This window comes from Ictidomys tridecemlineatus, chromosome 16 (genome assembly GCF_052094955.1).
Source record: "Ictidomys tridecemlineatus isolate mIctTri1 chromosome 16, mIctTri1.hap1, whole genome shotgun sequence".
NCBI lineage: Eukaryota > Metazoa > Chordata > Mammalia > Rodentia > Sciuridae > Ictidomys > Ictidomys tridecemlineatus.
Window position 1 is genome coordinate 4,827,647 of NC_135492.1, and position 21,533 is coordinate 4,849,179.

General features: G+C 33.0%; 1 protein-coding gene across 1 annotated transcript in view; it reads right to left on the minus strand.

Annotated features, from left to right (window-relative positions):
* Nucleotides 1–308: 308 nt before the first annotated feature.
* LOC144371423 (uncharacterized) overlaps nt 309–21,533 on the minus strand; it is a 34,341-nt gene continuing 13,116 nt past the window's right edge. The window contains exons 4-5 of the mRNA XM_078033743.1: nt 1,881–2,974; nt 309–1,796 (exon numbers count right to left, since the gene is read on the minus strand). Of these exons, the coding sequence (XP_077889869.1) occupies nt 890–1,796; nt 1,881–2,974 (2,001 nt within the window). The 3' untranslated portion in view covers nt 309–889. The remainder of the gene's footprint in view (nt 1,797–1,880; nt 2,975–21,533) is intronic.

Consider the following 21,533-nt stretch of genomic DNA (forward strand, 5'->3'; position numbering starts at 1 on the left):
TGTCAAATTGTCAATTTTCATATTTCAAAATTTTCTCTTCACTATGGTTATTGTTGTGAGGATTAAATGTTGTCCTTTTCTTAGAGTAATGGTAAAATGGTCTCATTTGTAGAGCTTCTCTACATTGTGTTTTCTCTGATGTCTAGTAATATATGATATAATATAAAATGTTTCTACATTCTGTACATTCAGATGTCTTTTTTCCAGAATAAGTAGCCTAGTGGGGAAAAAATTATTTCTTATTAAAAGCTTTGCTGCATTGTTTCACTTTGTAGTATAAATTTCTGTATAAATTTGGTTGTTAATAAGGTTTAGTCTTTCTTTTTTAATGTTTATTTCTCACACATGAGAGGCTAGCACTCTACCACTGAACCACAACCCCAGCCCCAAGGATTAGTCTTTCTTTAAAAGTATTATCACTTTATTCACATTTCACATTCACCAGGATGTCTTCTGCTGTGGTGAATAAATTTTTATTTATTATTAAAAGCTTTTCCACATTATTCACATTTGTAGGGGTATTCTCCAGTGTGAGTTCTGTTGTGGTGAATAAGGCCTGTTTAATTGCTAAAAGTCTTGCCACATTCCTTATATTTGTAAGTCTTCTCTCCAGTGTAAATGCTCTGTGGAAAAAAAGGTGTAATATTTGAGTAAAAACATTGTCACACACTTTGCATTTGTGAGGCTTCTCTCCAGTGTGAGTACTGTTGTGGCAAATGAGGTATCATTTTTGAGTGAATGCTTCACCACATTCTTTACATATGTAAGGCTTCTCTCTAGTGTGAGTTCTCCTGTGGCAAATAAAGCCTGTTTTTTGAGTAAAAGCTTTACCACATTCTTTACATTTGCAGGGCTTCTTTCCAGTGAGTTCTGCTGTGGTAAATAAGGTCTATTTTTTGACCAAAAGCTTTGCCACATTCTTTTCATTTGTAGGGCTTCTCTCCACTGTGACTTCTGCTATGGCAAATAAGGTTTGATTTGTCACCAAAAGCTTTGCCACATTCTGGACATTTGTAGAGCTTCTCTCCACTGTGAGTTTTGCTGTGACAAATAAGGTATGATTTGTGACCAAAAGCTTTGCCACAATCTTTACAATTGTAGGGCTTCTCTCCAGTGTGAGTTCTCTTGTGGTAAATAAGGTATGATTTTCGACCAAAAGCTTTGCCACAATCTTTCCATTTGTAGGGCCTCTCTCCAGTGTGAGTTCTGATGTGGCAAATAAGGACTGATTTTTGACCAAAAGCTTTGCCACATTCTGTACATTTTTAGGGTTCTCTCCTCCAGTGTGAGTTCTCTTGTGGCAAATAAGATGTGATTTTCGATCAAAGGCTTTGCCACAAACTTTACATTTGTAGGGCTTCTCTCCAGTGTGAGTTCTCCTGTGGTGAATAAGGTGTGATTTTCTACCAAAAGCTTTGCCACATTCTGTACATGTGTAGGGCTTCTCTCCAGTGTGAGTCCTCATGTGGCAAATAAGGTTTGATGTTCGACCAAAGGCTTTGCCACAATCTTCACATTTGTAGGGCTTCTCTCCAGTGTGAGTTCTGATGTGGCAAATAAGGACTGATTTTTGACCAGAAGCTTTGCCACATTCTTTACATTTGTAGGGCTTCTCTCCAGTGTGAGTTCTCTTGTGGTAAATAAGGTCTGATTTTTGACCAAAAGATTTGCCACATTCTTTACATTTGTAGGGCTTCTCTCCACTGTGACTTCTGCTATGGCAAATAAGGTTTGATTTGTCACCAAAAGCTTTACCACATTCTGTAGATTTGTAGGGCTTCTCTCCACTGTGAGTTTTGTTGTGACAACTAAGGTCTGATTTTCAACCAAAAGCTTTGCCACAATCATTACATTCGTAAGGACTTTCTTCAGTAAAAGTTCTTCTGTGGCAAATAAGGTTTGATTTGTAACCAAAAGCTTTGCCACATTCTGTACATTCGTAGGGCTTCTCTCGAGTGTGAGTTCTCCTGTGGCAAATAAGATGTGATTTTCGACCAAAAGCTTTCCCACAATCTTTACATTTGTAGGGCTTCTCTCCAGTGTGAGTTCTCTTGTGGCAAATAAGATGTGATTTTCGACCAAAGGCTTTCCCACAATCTTTACATTTGTAGGGCTTCTCTCCAGTGTGAGTTCTCTTGTGACAAATAAGATGTGATTTTCGACCAAAGGCTTTCCCACAATCTTTACATTTGTAGGGCTTCTCTCCAGTGTGAGTTCTCCTGTGGCAAATAAGGTCTGATGTTCGACCAAAGGCTTTGCCACAATCTTTACATTTGTAGGGCTTCTCTCCAGTGTGAGTTCTCTTGTGGCAAATAAGGACTGATTTTTGACCAAAAGCTTTGCCACATTCTGTACATGTATAGGGTTTCTCTCCAGTGTGAGTTCTCGTGTGGCAAATAAGGACTGATGTTCGACCAAAGGCTTTGCCACAATCTTTACATTTGTAGGGCTTCTCTCCAGTGTGAGTTCTCTTGTGGCAAATAAGGACTGATTTTTGACCAAAAGCTTTGCCACATTTTTTACATTTGTAGGGCTTCTCTCCAGTGTGAGTTCTACTGTGGCAAATAAGGTTTGATTTGTCACCAAAAGCTTTGCCACATTCTGTACATTTGTAGGGCTTCTCTCCAGTGTGAGTTCTCCTGTGGCAAATAAGATGTGATTTTTGACCAAAAGCTTTGCCACAATCTTTACATTTGTAGGGCTTCTCTCCAGTGTGAGTTCTCCTGTGGCGAATAAGGTCTGTTTTATGACCAAAAGCTTTGCCACAATCTATACATTTGTAGGGCTTCTCTCCAGTGTGAGTTCTCATGTGGCAAATAAGGTGTGATTTTCTACCAAAAGCTTTGGCACATTCTTTACATTTGTAGGGCTTCTCTCCATTGTGGCTTCCTCTGTGGTAAATAAGATCTTTTATTTTACTAAAAGCCTTGCAACATTCTTTATATTTGTAGGGATTCTCTTCAGTATAAATTCTCTGGTGGTGAACAAGGCCTGATTTTTTATATGATTTATGGTGTTTACTCTCACTTGTAGTTTTCCATATATTCTTTTGTGGTAAATAGTTATGATCACAACTTTTATATTTTGCACTTATCGCTTCATAAAATGTATGTTTTAGGCCCTTTTCTGGTGAATATTCTTGGGTATGATTAGGAGTCATGACTGAAGTAAACAAAAGTAAAAAACAGTACCTATTAGACTGGGATAAATATATTTTGCATACATAACATGAAATTAAGGTAAAATAAATACATCAGGAGTTAGCAGATCAGTAAATCTAAAGTCACCATAAATCCAAAAATATATTAGTTCAATAAAAATGTACAGAAAAAATTACCTTGAGAATATTATCCAAATTTTTGTAGAGACCACAGTATCCAAGAGGAGAACATCATTAAAAAGAGTAATATAATTAAGTGTAGAAAAGTATCATTAATAGCCTTTTGTCCTTCATAAGATAGTATTGTGTATTTAGGAAATATCTACCATCTACCTCACTGGCAGTATAATAAGAAAAATGTAAAACTTATCCAAAAATTTCTGGCTTTTTCAAAGTGTGTTCAAAATATGTTTTTTGCCTTCCATGACATAGAGACTTGAAAATAACTAGTAGGTTTTGAGTGATAATACCATAAATATTCAACAAGGTTAAAGAGGCAATTGACTCTTAAAAAGAAATATGAACAAAAAATTTAATAAGAAATGTACACACATATATCTAAATTTTTTTTATAAAAACATTTTAAAAGACTATAAAACCCTTGCATAGCCTATGGTCATAATATTTGGATGAATTCAAATAAAATTTGGATGAATTTTAATACGGTTTAATAAGATGATGAATTTTGGACTTGTTGGATTGTTAAACTTCATGTTTACTCAATTTCATCTGGGTCAAAAATATTCATAGGTGGATGTTTACTGATGTTGGAACTTGCTGTTGTGTATGCCTGCTCTATTTTTTGTCCCCACCAGCATTAAGGAGATAAGTAATATTATTTATTCAAAAGTCCTTTAAAAAAAACGGAGCTATTAGGTATTCTGGCCTGGGAATAGACAGGAAAGTTTGGGGATGATTGTAACTGGCACCCTGAGTCCCACAATTGTAATGCCCAGGAGTTTCTCCCTGAAGCTATTAAGACAATTCTAGGGCTGGGGATGTGGCTCAAGCTGTAGCGCGCTTGCCTAGCATGCGTGCGGCCTGGGTTCAATCCTCAGCAGCACCACATACCAACAAAGATGTTGTGTCCGCCAAGAACTAAGAAAAAATAAATAAATGTTAAAATTCTCTCTCTCTCTCTCTCTCTCTCTCTCTCTCTGTCCCCCCTCTCTCTCACTCTCTCTTAAAAAAAAGACAATTCTACAGGTGCACTATCTAGTTTCTGTGGTAAATTTATTAGGGAGAAAAGGCTCTATATTTGTATTAACTATATCTAATCTTGGTTAGCTAGCATTTGGGGTTAAAGAAACACTGGGTTAGAATGTAGTCATGGTATTGGAAGCTATGTAATTTCGGGGTATTATATGTGCAGCTGTTAAGAGGGATAGCCAGTTTTTTTTTTCTTTTTTCTTTTTTCACTGTGTGTGTGTCTCTCTCTTCTGTTTGCTTTTTTAAAGGTTTCCTCACAAGAAGATTTGAAAAAGATCATGCTGGCCCTCACAACAAAAACTAAGTTTTGATGGTTAATCTGAATAAACTGAGACATCACTAAAGAGGAAAACAGAGAACAATGGATTTGAAAATGTGATAAATATAGGGCAGTATGTGTTCAATGATTACAATCAAAATAAATAAACCTAAGCTTCTGAAAATTTCTTCTGCTGGATAACTACTCTTTCAACATTTTTCAGTTTGGCTTTCTCCTTGACATTTGAATGACTCAACTGTGTCCCCTGCTATGTGTAGTCTACATTAGTTTACATCACTAAATTATACTAGGTACTTCTTATCTAAAGTGAAGGATGTGTAACACACAAAGAAAGAAACAGGTTAAAGAGTAAAATTATAATATATATATATATATATATATATATATATATATATATATATATATATATATAGAGAGAGAGAGAGAGAGAGAGAGAGAGAGTAAATATCTGTACTAAAAATGCCCTTTTTCTTTGAAACATCAATCTGAAACTCATTTTATAGAGAAGTTCCCAGAAGATACTCTGCAACAGAAGTATATTAAATAGTAATTAGTAATTAATAATTTTAAAGGGAAATTAAACTTACCCAGGAAGGCAAAGTTTCTATAGTTCTCTAGCATCACATCTCTATATAAATTTTTCTGAGCAGGCTGAAGGCATTCCCACTCCTCTTCAGTAAAATCAATGGCTATATCCATAAATGTTAACAGTTCCTAAAATAAGAATAGGTAAATAAATAACACATTGACCACAGGAATATTTGCACAGTCTGTAATGTAATTACAGTTGAAATTAGAGTTAGTAGACTATCTTGTAGGTAGTGTTTTGGAACACAATGATACTATTATCTACTTCTGCATAAAAAGTGAATTAAGTTAAAAAAAGTATACATACTCCACATTTATGAAACACAATATAAAACTCAGGTATTATCAAAAAATATATTTTGTAATTTTTTATATCTTGATCTAAATTATACATATTATTGAGATGAGAAAATCATGGTAATTAAGAAAGGGAATCCTCAAATTTTAATTGTGCAACCACTAAACAGAGATTTACTAATGTGTAGAATCTTATTTGTTATTTTTCTGATAGATCTGGCTATTATGAATATGTAGTCAGCTCTCTAGTAATTTCAATATCAATGGTATAAGAGAAATTTTCAAATGTAACAAGGTAGACAGACCACTTAATGGAAATATTTAATAGTTTATTTAAGTTCAAACATTTTATAGATTTTAGGTATATTAATAATATAAAAAATACTGTTTCAATTTTCAACAATACTGTTTGAATTTTCCGTTTTATAATTTTAACATTTTTTAACATAAAAAATTATATACATATATATACAAACTTTGATTGATGTTTATATTGTATGATATTTATAATAAAATATACATATAGCTCTACAAACACATATAATTATTTTTTTATTTTATTGCTTCTTTCTAGTTCTACATGACAGTAAAATCGATTTTTATGGTATTATGCAAGCATGGGATATATCTTATCCTAATTAAAACCCTGTTCTTGTTGGTGGCTACAATCGTAGGATTCACTTACAGATATATATCTTTTATATTTCTATCCTTGTCTTATTTATTTATTTATTTATTTATTTATTTATTTATTGTTTACCATTGTACAATCTACTTATCTTCTTTTCTTACCCTTCCCAATTTATGAGCTTTAGATTTCACATATCAGCAATAACTTTCAACTTTTAGTTTTAAAGAAATGGTTTGTTTTACTTAGCATAAAATCTAAAGTTTCACCCATTTCCTAGGAAATGTCATAAAGTCATTCTTCTTTATGGCAGATTCATAGTTTATTGTGTACATAAGCAACAGTTTTTTATCCTGTCATCATTGAATGGACCCATTCATCATTACATGGTTGGGTTTATAGCTTAGCTATTGTGAATTGTGCTGCTATAAACATTAATGTGGCTGTGTCAATGTAATATGCTGATTTAATGTCCTTTGGGCATATACAGTGCAGTCAAAAAACTGGGTAAAATTGTGGTTCCATTTCTTTAACAATATCCATACAGATTATTATGTTTCACTTAGACCTCCATACAGCTGGAAAAAAATTGGAATTCATCTATACCTGAGGTGAAAATAAAACATACAAAAAATTAGTAAGCCATAAAATGACTAAAATTTATTATTAAATCATCCATCCAAATAAAAAGTAAAATTTAAAAACTAAAAGTAAAGAAAGTCTTAAGCAAAAGAGCAAAATTAGAAGCTATTAAAGATAAAGATAACACAGGGTTACCAGTATCAATGTTGGTGCTTTTAAAAAGCAAATGAGCCCAGTCTAGTGATGGACAAGTGTAGTTCCAGTGACTGAGGAGGATAAGAAAAAAAGGATCATAAATTCTAAGACAATATTATATATAATATTGTCTTATATATATATTGTATTGAGCAACTTAGTGAGGCACTTAGCAACTCAGCAATACTCTGTCTCTAAATATAATATTAAAAAAGACTGAGGATGTGGCTTTATTGTTAAGCACCCCTGGGTTCAATTTTCAGTACAAATTTTTAAAAAGCAGATACAATTAAAAAAGCACTAGCAAATTTGAAAATTCAACAAATACAAATTATATCAATTATACAGTATATAATTGCAAATATAGGCATATATAATGATTTCTCATTTAATGGAAATACAGTCTGGAAAATTTATCCTAAGAATCTTATGCAATTTTCCAAATCTCTGAGTGCAATGACAGAATATAGATGGTATAGACTAGTACATGGTTAAGATATTTGCTAGATTCATGGTTGTACATAAAGGCTACTGTTGACCAAAATACCATGATGCCACATGATTGATGTTATGAAGTAAAATCAATCAGGGTAAACCTTATTATAAAATAAATGGTGGAACTACAGAAAACACCAACAACAAAACTCTTAAAACATGCTAGGATATTGAGAAGAGTGTGATAATGAAATGCTATTTTATCCCTTCACTCATAAAACATAACAACATATTTTGACACATTAAATGCTGAATATGTTATTAATAAATAATACTGAAATATATAAGAACGTACAAAGCTCAAAAGTTTACCTACAAAAGATAGGGTTTATATGGTGGTGCACACCTGAAATATCTACTATTCTGAAGTCTAAGGCATGAAGTTCAAAATATAAGGCAAACTGAAGAAATTGACCAAACCCCATCTGGAAATAAAATTTAAAACACAGCTGAGAATATGCTCAGCATTAAGACACTTTGGTTTAATCCTTAATATCACAAATGAAAAAAAATAGTTTTTTTGTTTTCAAAATTATACAACATAATAGACTTAAACTCATAAATTACAAAATATCAATACAAAAAATCTACTCATCAAATGCTTACATTAAAAGCTGCAAAACTGACAAGGTAAAAAAAAAAAACATTATTTCCTAACATATAATCAAACACTTATAAGAAGAAAAGATACAACAGAATGTAAAAGAAAAAAAATTCTTGAAGAGTCACTTTAAAAAGGATAAATCTAAGTGTTCAATAATCATGAAAACTCAAAATCTTTAGAAATTAGGTAACATTGAATGAAATCACATCATATAGATAAATTAAATAGTATTGATGAATATGTAGATTAAATGCAATAAAAAATTAAAATAATAATTTAAGCTCTTATTATCCATTTGTAGAAACTGTTTTTTAACCATATGTATATGATACACCCACACAGGAAACAGAGACTAAAATTACAGAAACTGTACATGAGAATACAGCCACATTCTTCGAGATTTGAAACCAAGCGATATGGCTAAAGAGGAAGAAATAATTATTAAACTTTGTAAAATGTAAATTCTAGGAGCTAGAATTTTGGTTTGATGTATTACATCCAGTTTGACAAATACTATAAAATACCATGTATGTTTTATGCTGATGTCACATGAATGTTGCATTTCGTATACATGTATGTTTACAAAAGGAATATGCAGTATTTGAGAAAATAAAAATACAGAAAATAACATAAAAACTCAAATATTCAACACATTTACAAAGGATAAAACTATTATGAAATGATAATTTTTCCCAAGGTACACTTTAATAATAACTGGTCATAATTTTACCATTCTTTACTTTTTGTTAAATAAGAAATCAAAGCAAAAACTTCTAAAATTTTCCTGGAAAGATGAATGCATATAAAATTAGACAAGTACTGTCTCATATATAAGAGCAAATGTACTAGTGATCATTACATGACACTAATGTACATTATAATATTACAACAGTGTAGTAATTTTAAAATAAAGAAATCACAATACAGAACACTACATAGGGCAGTTCATATGTATGCAAATATCTTTTTATTGTTAATTATTATAAGTATATAAATCAAAACATATCAATAAAATATTTAATGTGAATGAATGCTACAATCCAACCTCAAGGTAGATGTTAGTTTAAAAGGCATAGATTACAAAAGTGACTTGTGTGCAGAATGTGTGTGACACTGGAATTATACACAAGCATCCACAAAAGAGCCGATATAAAGAGAGATAATTTTTAAAAATAAAATAAAAATAAATAAAAGCAGAATATGAACCTCCCTCCACTTATGGATACACCAAATAAATATTTACTCCTGTTTTGAGTCCTTCTGAAAACTGTAAAGGAATTAGGGGCACATAAATTGGGAAACTGAGAAAAAATCGACCAAGAGATAAGTAGAATGCACTTGAAGATTTTTCTGATTTGAGCAATATTCAAAATTACTGGAACAAAATGCCCAAATCCAGTGTTAATATAAATAAAGGAAGATTGATTTGGGCTTGAAATATATTATTTAACTCTAAATTGCCTGTAGTTTAAATGCTAATTTATCTGTACACACAGAGGAAGGGATAAGATATACATGAGTATTTACTCCAGGGGGGAAAAATAACTGGTTTTCTATGGCCATGCAAGATCCATGGGGTTTATTCCATTAGACCAGAGTGGAAGAGGTGTTAAATCTTCAGGTAACCCCTTAATCCCTTAGAGGGATTTGCCAACATTCTTTAAAAATGCAAATAGCTGTTGCTGACAGTTCAATTTTTATCTAGACAGTACCAAAAAATTAACAGGGAAATACAGACCACCACTGAAAGCCAAAGTGGCAGTTTAGCACTTCCTGAGTTCTCTCACCCAGATCATTTTACTAATAACACCAGACCTAAACAATTCTTTCTGTAAGTAATTTGTCCGGATATTAACATTTTCCATTCAATGGACTACATGTGAAACCTGAAAGCATTGAAAGCACTGGTAACTGTGCAGGTGCAAATCTCCCTAGATCAAAAAAGAGTGTTTTCATATTGGTGTGCAAGCATTGTAATGGGCTAAAATCCCGAATATTAGTGAAGAAAAATGGTTACAATCAGAGATCCCTCTTTATTTCTGAAATAACTGCACATCAATTTTTTTTCCAGTGAGCATAAAGCACCCTGGAATCTAAAAAGCTTGCATCAGAATTTTAGTGCACCATCCAACTATAAGATCTTCTGCATGAGCAGAGCTGTTAGCATGGCTACTCTGAAAAAGTGGAATAGTAAGTAGTACTCCAATTATATGAATATGGAAAAAAGAAACACTGTGATAGACTATAAAATTAGTGAAGACATTTTAAAAAATGGAAGTTGAGAGTTCTCTCAGTTATTTCTTTGAGAAACTAAGCTCTCAACATTCATACTGCTCTTGAACAAGAAAAGCCACAAGTACTGGTATGGACTTATGAGAGGCATTAGATGTGCCAGCTGTGGAATCCTCATATTACATAGTTCTGAAACACAGTTCCAGGAAAATACCAGAGTATGGAATGAGAATGCTCTCATATACATTCCACAAAAGAAAATCTGAGCATAAAGACACTCTGAGAGGTTGTCTGCCTTTGGAGACACAAAGGAAGAATAGAAACACATGATGATTTTTCCAAGATCAAGTGATTCTTCTTTTCAATCATGTAAAAATGCTCATAAACAACAAAAAAAATTTTTCTTTTGATTTTTTTCTATGGTACTGGGGATTTGAAACAGCAGCATGTTAATTCTGGGCTACATACCCAGCCATGTTTTAAAATTTTGAGACAGATTTTTCTACTTGTCTAATTAGTCTACCTAAGTTCCTGATGTTTACTTTGAAATTTCAATCTTACTGACTTAACCACTTGAGTCTCTGGAATTAATATGCATGTACCATTGCACCCAGAGAGAAAAAAATGCTTTAAAGTCTCACACAGTTTTTGGTATAACAATTGAAAATACCATGTTTATTTGAAATATAATATGGGTAAAGTAACTGATAATACTGCAAAAATGTAACTGATAATACTGGCAAAGGGGGAAGTTGTCATTAAACAGGAAGCTAAAATTTTATATATAAATACAACTCACAATACTGGGACATAAATTTTAAATGACATTCAGCAACTGTTTGAAGATAAAAAAAAAATTAAAAAGTACCAGGTATGTAGGTAAGTGGTACAGTACATCTGGCTCAATCCACAATACCACATTCTCCAAAATGAAGGAGAATGAATTCAGGAAGAAAGAAAAACTGAGATACATATAGAGTATCTCATCCCACTCCTGGAGGAAAAAATACATAGAGTTGTGATTGAAATGATCTCCTCACTCCAGAATCCACAACACAATCTGAGAAGATTCGGAAATATTGCCACAAATGTTCTCACATAGAATTTAAGGTAATGGCTGAAGATATTCTATAGGATACTATAGGACTTCCAGTGTCTACTGTTAATATATGGTCCAGTTGACTGGCCAGTGGAAACTCATGGCTGACCTTTCTCAGCAGAAGACGCAGGACCCCAGAAACCAAAGATTACACCAGGGATTCTAGCCAATCATTGCCAGTTCCCACCATAGTCAGTGAAGCGAGTTTCAACCAGACTCACCCTCCAGGATTGCGCTGCACACTCATCATTTACTGTATTTTTAGGAACCACGTGTCCTCTCTATAAATCACAAAGTGCCTATACAGGAGAAAAAAATCAGGTTCAATGAACATAAGTGAGGAAGCCTAGAAATGGATACCCACTCTGGCAGGCTTCACATCAGATGGTCAAAACTTGCTTCTCTTTACTGAATATGTGTAGATTGGACAATGCTTATATAAGGAGTCCCGATTAGACACAACTTATTTCTTCATATGCTCAATGTGAGCCTAGTGAGTTTTTTGAGAGTCAGGAGATAACCTCAAATCCAGAAACAACTGATGTCACAATTGTAGGGTCTTGCCTGTACATTTATTTATTTATTTATTTGTTTGTTTGTTTATTTATTTATTTATTTATTTATTTATTTATTATTGTCATTTGAGGCTCTGGGAATTGAAATCCAGATCCTCAGGCTGCAGCAAATTTAAGGCAAGGTATCCTTGGAGAAGTAAAATCCAGCCAACCCAGAAAAGCATTTGCATTTAAACTTGCATATAAGGCCTTTCAAATTTGTAGATTGCATATGTAAATATATTATTTATTGATGGAAATAATACAGAAACAATCTCGTAAAATTTCAGTTAACATTTTTTGTATGGAAACAGATTGAACATTAAAATTTTATGAGGTGGAAAGATAATTATTTTTTTAGAATTCATATAAAAATAGTAAAAATTTAATTTTATACTATAACCCATAATTTCCAGTATGTGAAAATTACTAGTATGTATTTAAAATATTACTAATAAATTATATGTATTTTTGGAACAGCACCCTTAAAACTATGTCAAGACTCCAGAAAATCTCAGTTCACAGAAACATATTTGAGAGTTATGCTTGTCCTGAATTCAGGAAGATGAAGGGCATGATCACTTCTTTTTATGCTACAGGTGAAAGATACATTTATACAGATTGCAGATGAATGGTACAGAATAGAGGTCACAGAGACTAACCCACAAAATTATAATTATTATATATTAGACAAAGGTGTCAAAACATGCACTGAAGAAAAGATAGCCTCTTCAACAAACCACTATCTCTCACCATGCACAAAACTCAACTCCAAGTGTATCAAGAACCTAGGAAATAAACCTGATACTCTGTGTCCAATGTAATAAAATACAGGCTCTAATCTTCATCATGTTTGATTAGGCCCCAATTTCTTTATTAAGACTCTGATAGCACAAGAATTAAAAGAAATAATCAATAAATGGGATAGAATCAAACTAAAAAGTTTATTCTCAGCAAAGGAAACAATCTGTGAGGTGAAGATACAGTCTACATTTTAGGAGAAATATTTTACCCCTCATATATCACATAGAGCACTAATCTCTAGGGTACATAAAGAACTCAAAAAGCTAAGATAATAATAATAATAATAACAATAATAATATTAATAATAATAATAATAACCCATTCAAGAAATGGGCCAAAGATCTGAACAGAGAGTTCTTAGAAGAGAATATACAATGAATCACCATTTTTTAAATATATATCTGATTGGTTATGGTCCTCTCTTTTCAGTACCAAGAACAGTTCTGGTTCAGTTTCTAAGGAAGGGAAACACAAGCAAGAATTATTCTCAACTCTCCTTTATAAATTATCAAATACAATTATCTATGTCATTTTCTAAACATAGGTGGACATGGAAAATATAGGTTTGGAGCAGAGAACATTTTTATTAGAAACACAGTGTAAAAGAAAGAAAAAATCATAATTATTTGTACCACATTGAACCACAAGAGAAACGGAACCTGGAATTCAGAAAAAAAAAAAAAAGATTCAAACTTTTATACTTGGGAATGTGGATTGCATGGAGGCTTAAAATGAAAAGGTTATTACAAGCTTTTGAAAGAAAATTTATGTGAGTGGCAGATAATGGTTAACCAAATAGAATCTGCACAGTGTATTCCAGCAGCTAGTATCTATTTGTGGAAACTATTGTGCTATTGAATATATATGATACTCCCCATCAAAGAGACTTACTGAAATTAGAGCATATGCGATCATGATAACATGTAAGTATGCAATGGTACTCATCAAACACTTGAAGCCCAAGGGCATGGCTCAATACAATATACATCTTGGAAGAGATAAATAATAATCTGTAGGAAAAATGGTCACTGGGGCCAGTCACATTTCATAACATATCCAGTTTAAAAAAGAGCATAAAACACTATGTATAAATTTTACATAGGTGCCTTATGCAAGTGGTATTTCACATGTGTATATTTTTAGAAACAAAATGTGTAGAACTTATGGGAAAATAAAAGTCACAAACAGCACATAAAAGACTGAATTATACATCCCATGTAAATAGTAAAACTCATCATTACAAAGGTGATAATTTTCACCCAATTTAACTGACAATATATCTCACCAAAACTGTTATGTACAAGTATGAATATATCACAGTGAAGTCTACTTTTATGTGTATTCTATAAAGCAATAATTAAAAAAACAGTAAATAAAAATATGATAGAAGAAAGTAGGAGAATAGGGAAAGAAGAATTACTGGATACTAAAGGGGAGCAAATTATATTTCATGTTTTATGGTTATGTCAAAATAAACCTGATTATTAAATACAACAATAATGCAATAATAAAAAAAATCAAGTTTTACTTTAAATGAAGTAAGAAACCAAAGCATAAATTTTAAAAATTCATCTACAAATTTATATGCAACTTTAGCCAAAAATCTTTTCAGTTACAAGATTAAAAAAAGAACTTATCATGGCCTACTATTTATATATATTGTGAAAATATAATATTACAATAATAAAGAATCACAATATAAATAAGATCCCCATATGAATACATATGTATGTAAAAGCAGTATGCTTTATTACAATAACAAATTCTAGATAAATCAAAACATAACAAAAATAATCTCAGGAACTTAGCTAGGGCCTTTCTCAAAATAAATTTAAACCTGTTATTGCTGTTTACTGGTGAAGAGTCCCTGCTTCCCCAATGCTGAAATATAACACCAGAGAAATGTGCCAAGGCAAGTTTAGAGTGGAAAGTAGAAGTTTTATTAAAGTCAGTAGAAAAGACTTCTCCCCAGAAGAAAAAGGAGACCAAAGAGGTAGAATCCATGAAAGGGATTTTTTTAAACTAAGGTTTTTTTAGCTTTTTTTTTATAACTAAGGTCTTTCTTCAGCTATCCTGCATTCCTGTCACATTGCTGTCCTTTGTTCTGTTATCTTGCAGTGTTGGAATGTAGGTGGGAAGACCCAAAGTGTGAAGGACAGGTTGGCAGAAGGAGTAATTTGGGGAGGAAGGGCTTTTAGATTAGCATCTCCTTGTTTGCTGTGAGCTGCTTCATTAAAATATCCTTGGGATGGGATCAGGGCCTTGGGGACATTTTCAATTCCCCTTATCCTAAACTCCACCCTTAATATGGTGTTCATTCTTGATTTTACTGGATATTAGAGCAAATTTACCAAACTACACAAACTACCTATCTGTAAATCTGGCTCCACTACCAAGAATATGGCTAAGTAGTACAGTATCCCTGAGTTCACCTAAATTTAACAAAATAATAATAATAAAGGAAGTAAAAATAAAACTATGTCAAAATGAAAATTAGCTAGCTAAAAAAGAAATTAGGTACCCAATAATGACAGCTCATTTCCTGCAGGAAAATGGACCTTCGAGATTTGATTTTGATAATTATTCCACCTGTCAATATCCAGCAGATGGTTAAGACACTGGCCTGCAGGAAAACACCTGGCACATAGTATTTTATGCAGATGCTGAAGATGCCCTTTGAGCATAAGGAAGGCAGCAAAGAGTCTCTGGCACTGATATGTTCCCCACCTGGTTGGCCAGTAGGACTGAGGACATAGTGGCGCAGTGGAGGACTTAAGCCTACAGACTCCAGAGACTGCAGGGAGTCCCATCCTGCTGAGTTATTTATCTACAAATAACAGGAGAATTCTCCTGTGCCTGGTGTCCCTGACTCAGTCAGGCTAGGTGGGGACCCAGAACAACCTCCTAGCAGCCAGAAATCAGTATGACACAGGGAAAATACCTGGGATGCCAGATGACTCTCCCAGTAGTTTATGGTGGTTGATAACATTTTGGAAAACTATATAGTTCAGCATATACTCCCCTCATGGCCTAACCCAATCTGTTCAAATGAATCCCCATCGTGTACTAACCAATCATTCTTACCCAACTTGTACCCACCACTTAATGTGCTAATCATGTTTTAGAGTTGTTTATGATTTTCTCAAGGTGTGTGATGATTTGCTGATATGCTATGATGTATGTGTGGTTCTTGCCTTCATTCAAAGAGTTATGAAACTGCTGCAAACCCTGGGCTCAGGGCCTCTAAGCCACCAGTTTCTCTGTGTGTGGAGGACTGAGCTAGCTTGAAATAAACAGCTCTTTTGTGCTTACATCAATATTGGTCTCTGGTGGTCTTTGAGGGGTCCCGTATTTGAGCATAACAGTCTCTCCTGAAACCCATGGGAAAGGAATTCAGCACTCCAGTTTTCTAGGACTGTAGTTTTATAGCACAAAATGTTACAAAAGAAGGGTGGCTTGAGAACTTACATGAATAACAGGATATTCACAAGCATAATACAAAGACACTTAGTAGGTTAATGGTCTAAATGGTTTAGCACTTAGGGAGTAAATTTAGATCACAACATCAGAATTTATGATACACCACTAAGGTTTCAGAGTGAGTTGTTATTTGTTCAGAGAAAGCCAGAATTCATGAGTCATCACTAAAGTTTCAGGAAGGGATGTTATCTCATCAGGGAAAACCAGACATGGGTGAGTTCAAGGAACTGATAGGCATTTCAAGCAAGTTTACAAATCACAGTAATATATAATGAAGCAGAAATTAACTTTTCATGCCTTTGTGATGAGATGGCTCCCAATCTTAAAAGGAAATTAGGCTGGATTTTTCAGTTGCTATAGCCATAGCTTGTAAAGTAAATGTTTCATACTTTAACAAGTATAAGAATTAAATTATTAATATTAATTACTACTAATTTTTAAAAGACTGAATAAAATAGGAAATTACATATTTGTTATTAAATGCATAAAATTTTTGATTAATATATTGATAATATAAACATGGAAATTTTTAACAAAGATAAAAAGACATTTAATATAAGGGATTCAATATTATAAATCCCTCATGATCAGTGGGTCAGTACTTCAATGATTTTTTTTCATTCTTTTAGGTCATTTTAATAACACTTCTGCAAATGTTTGTTAAGTATACAAATTTAAGATTTTGTATTTTATAAAATAGAAAAATGGCAGATTTGAGCTCCCTTAAGGATTTTAAAACTTATAAGCCATGTGGGGCATCTTAGCACTTTTTTTTCATATTTGCACACAGTCCAATTCTAGAGAAGAATGAGTTGGAGATATAGTCTACAGTCCTGAGCAAAAGAGAAATTTTCTTAGGATATTTCTAAAGCTTTTAACTTTTCTTACTTTTCAGAATTTTTGGTGATTTGAAAAATATATATTTATTTTAAGAAATGATTTGTTTGAAATTAATTATTTATCTTTACTGCATTATTTTTCACTTTCATTGATTTTTTAGAAGAACTAACAGAACAGAATTCCAAAAGTGTTCCATGTAAATTTAAAGTTATGTTTCTAATAATCAAGAAAGAAAACAGAAGCAAAACATCATCTAGTTTGGTGGTTGTGCCTCAAACTAAAGGGTTACTTATTTATTTCTGCTACTATTTGCTAGGTTCCTGAGGTTGCAGAAATCACCAATAAACACAGAGAAACATCTTTTTAGTTTGTTTCTCACAACCAATTCAAGCTAAAATACACTAGTATCACTGTAGTTTCAGACCAAATGGTATTTCTAAATAATAAAAATGTGTATACATAAATATATAAATAAATATAAAATAAAACATAATATTAGATAGATTTTTTTCTTGGATAATCATTTTGTACATATTTCCCTTTAGACACAGTTCTCGGACCAAAGTGTCACAAATAAGACATAAATCCTACATTGCTACATAGAGTAACTAAGGCACATACTAATAGCTTGGTATAAAACTTGGCAAAGAGACATAAATAACTAGAGAACATCATACAGAATTATACCTAAATGCTAAGTAGCAAATTCATAGTCTTTTAGTACATAAAGAGACAAGTTATCATACTAAATTTTATAACTCAGTTGCTGCTAATATATAGAAATAGAGATATTTATTAAGAGATGGTTTTATGCAGATTTTTGGTTTAAAAGGGGAAATATCAAATACTGGAGGTGATTTAAACATGAGCAAAAATATTTTCCTGCATTCAGTACCTTTTCCATAGATATATGAATTATAATTAATTCCAACCAGTAAAATGCAGAAATAGTGTAAAGATTATTCACTAGGAGTAAAAATACTTAAAAAAAGAACCAAAACTTCCATTCCTGTCCAAATATTTACTCCTGACAAAAAGACTGCTTCTTTTGAACCATTTCTGTAGATATGATTTTTTGTAATAAATATTTTGCTGACTTTTTTGCATATTACTTAATATATTTATCCTTCATATTTTCTCTCTTGTCCTATTTTACTACCTATATTCTGAAAGAAAAAATTTCTAACTCCTTAACTCCCTTAATATTTGAGATATCTTTTTTTAATTCTTTTTTATTATTAGTTGTTCAAAACATTACAAAGCTCTTGACATATCATATTTCATAAACTTGATTCAAGGAGTTTATGAACTTCCATTTTTACCCCATATACATATTGCAGATTCACATCAAATCCACATCCACTTTTTTACATACTGCCATACTAGTGTCTGTTGTATTCTGCTGTCCTTCCTATCCTCTACTGTCCCGACACCGTTCCCCTCCCCTCTTCTCCCATCTTCTCTCTCTACCCCATCTACTGTAATTCATTTCTCTCTTGTTTTTACCCCTTTCCCCTCACTTTGTCTTATATGTAATTTTGTATAACAATGAGGGTCTCCTTCATTTACCATGCGATTTCCCTTCTCTCTCTCTTTCCCTCCTCCCTCTCAACTCTGTTTAATGGTGATCTTTTACTCATGCTCTTCCTCCGTATTCTGTTCTCAGTTGCTCTCCTTATATCAAAGATGATATTTGGCATTTGTTTTTTAGGGATTGGCTAGCTTCACTTAGCATAATCTGCTCTAGTGCTATCCATTTCACTGCAAATTCTATGATTTTGTCATTTATTAGTGCTGCCTAATACTCTATTGTGTATAAATGCCACAGTTTTTTATACATTCATCTATTGAAGGGCATCTAGGTTGGTTCCACAGTCTAGCCATTGTGAATTGTGTTGCTATGAACATCAATGTAGCAGTATCCCTATACTACGCTCCTTTAAGGTCATCAGAGAATAGTCTGAGAAGAGCAATAGCTGGGTCAAAAGGTAGTTCCATTCCCAGCTTTCCCAGGAATCTCCATACTGCTTTCCAAATTGGCCGCACCAATTTGCAGTCCCACCAGCAATGTACAAGTGTACACTTTTCTTCACATCCTCGCCAGCACTTGTTGTTGTTTGACTTCATAGTGGCTGCCAATCTTACTGGAGTGAGATGGTATCTTAGGGTGGTTTTGATTTGCATTTCTCTGACTGCTAGAGATGGTGAGCATTTTTTCATGTACTTGTTGATATATCCTCCTCTGAGAAGTGTCTGTTCAGGTCCTTGGCCCATTTGTTGATTGGGTTATTAGTTATCTTATTGTTTAAATTTTTGAGTTCTTTGTATACTCTGGATATTAGGGCTCTATCTGAAGTGTGAGGAGTACAAATTTGTTCCTATGATGTAGGCTCCCTATTTACCTCTCTTATTGTTTCTCTTGCTGAGAAAAAACTTTTTAGTTTAAGTAAGCCCCATTTGTTGATTATTGTTATTAACTCTTGTGCTATGAGTGTCCTATCAAGGAATTTGGAGCCCGACCCCACAGTATGTAGATTGGAGCCAACTTTTTCTTCTAGCAGATGTACAGTCTCTGATTTGATATCAAGCTCCTTGATCCATTTTGAGTTAACTTTTGTGCATGGTGAGAGAAGTGGATTCAGTTTCATTTTGTTGCATATGGATTTCCAGTTTTCCCAGCACCATTTGTTGAAGATGCTATCCTTCCTCCATTGCATGCTTTTAGCCCCTTTATCAAATATAAGATAGTTGTAACTTTGTGAATTATTCTCTGTGTCCTCTATTCTGTACCATTGGTCCACCCTCCTGTTTTGGTACCAGTACCATGCTGTTTTTGTTATTATTGCTCTGTAATATAGTTTGAAATCTGGTATCGCTATACCGTCTGATTCACACTTCCTGCTTAGAATTGCTTTTGCTATTCTGGGTCTTTTATTTTTCCATATGAACTTCATGATTGCTTTGTCTATTTCTACAAGAAATTCCGTTGGGATTTTGATTGGCATTGCATTAAACCTGTAGACAACTTTTGGTAATATTGCCATTTTGATGATGTTACTTTTGCCTATCCATGAACAGGGTATATTTTTCCATCTTCTAAGATCTTCTTCTATTTCTCTTTCAGGTTCTGTAGTTTTCATTGTATAAATCTTTCATTTCTTTTGTTAGGTTGACTCCCAAGTATTTTATTATTTTTGATGATATTTTGAATGGGGAATTTTTCCTCATTTCCGCTTTAGAAGTTTTGTTGCTGATATACAGAACTGCCTTAGATTTATGCATGTTGCTTTTATATCCTGCCACTTTGCTGAATTCACTTATTAGTTCTAGTAGTTTCTTTGTAGACCATTTTGGGTCTTCTAGTTATAGGATCATATCATCTGCAAATAGTGATAATTTAAGTTCTTCTTTTCCTATTTTTATGCCTTTAATTTCTTTCATCTGTCTAATTGCTCTGGCCAGTGTTTCGAGAACTATATTGAATAGAAGTGGTGATAGAGGGCATCCCTGTCTTGTTCCAGATTTTAGAGGAAATGACTTTAATTTTTCTCCATTCAGAATGATGCTAGCCTGAGGCTTAGCATAGATAGCTTTTACAATGTTGAGGTATGTTCCTGTTATCCCTAGTTTTTCTAATGTTTTGAACATAAAGGGATGCTGTACTTTGTTGAATGCTGTTTCTGCATCTATGGAGATGATCATATGGTTCTTATCTTTAAATCTATTGATGTGAATAACATTAATCGATTTCCTTATATTTAACTATCCTTGCATCCCAGGGATGAATCCTACTTGATCATGGGGCACAATTTTTTGATGTGTTTTTGTATCTGATTCACCAGAATTTTATTGAGTTTTTTTGCATCTAGTTTCCTTAGAGTTATTGGTCTGTAGTTTTCTTTTTTTGAGGTGTCTTTGTCTGGTTTCGGAATCAGGGTGATGTTGGCCTTATAGAACAAATTTGGAAGAGCTCCCTCTTTTTCTATTTCCTGAAATAACTTGAAAAGTATTGGTATTAATTCTTCTTTAAAGGTTTTGTAAAACTCCGCTGTATACCCATCCGGTCCTAGGCTTTTCTTGGTTGGTAGTCTTTTGATTGCTTCTTCAATTTCATCCATTGATATTGGTCTGTTCTAATTGTGTGTATCCTCCTGACTCAGTCCGGGCAAATCATATGACTTATGAAATTTATCGATGTCTTCACTATCTTCTATTATATTTGAATATAGTTTTTCAAAATAATTTCTAATTGTCTTTTGTATTTCTGTAGCACCTGTTGTGATATTGCCTTTTTCAACCTGTATGTTACTAAATTGAGTTCTCTCTCTTCTTCTCTTTGTTACCATGGCTAATGGTGTGTGGATCTTATCTATTTTTTCAAAGAACCAACTTTTAAGTTTTGTCAATTTTTTTAAAAGTTACTTTTGTTTCAATATCATTGATTTTTGTTCTGATTTTAATTATTTTTTGCCTTCTGCTAGATTTG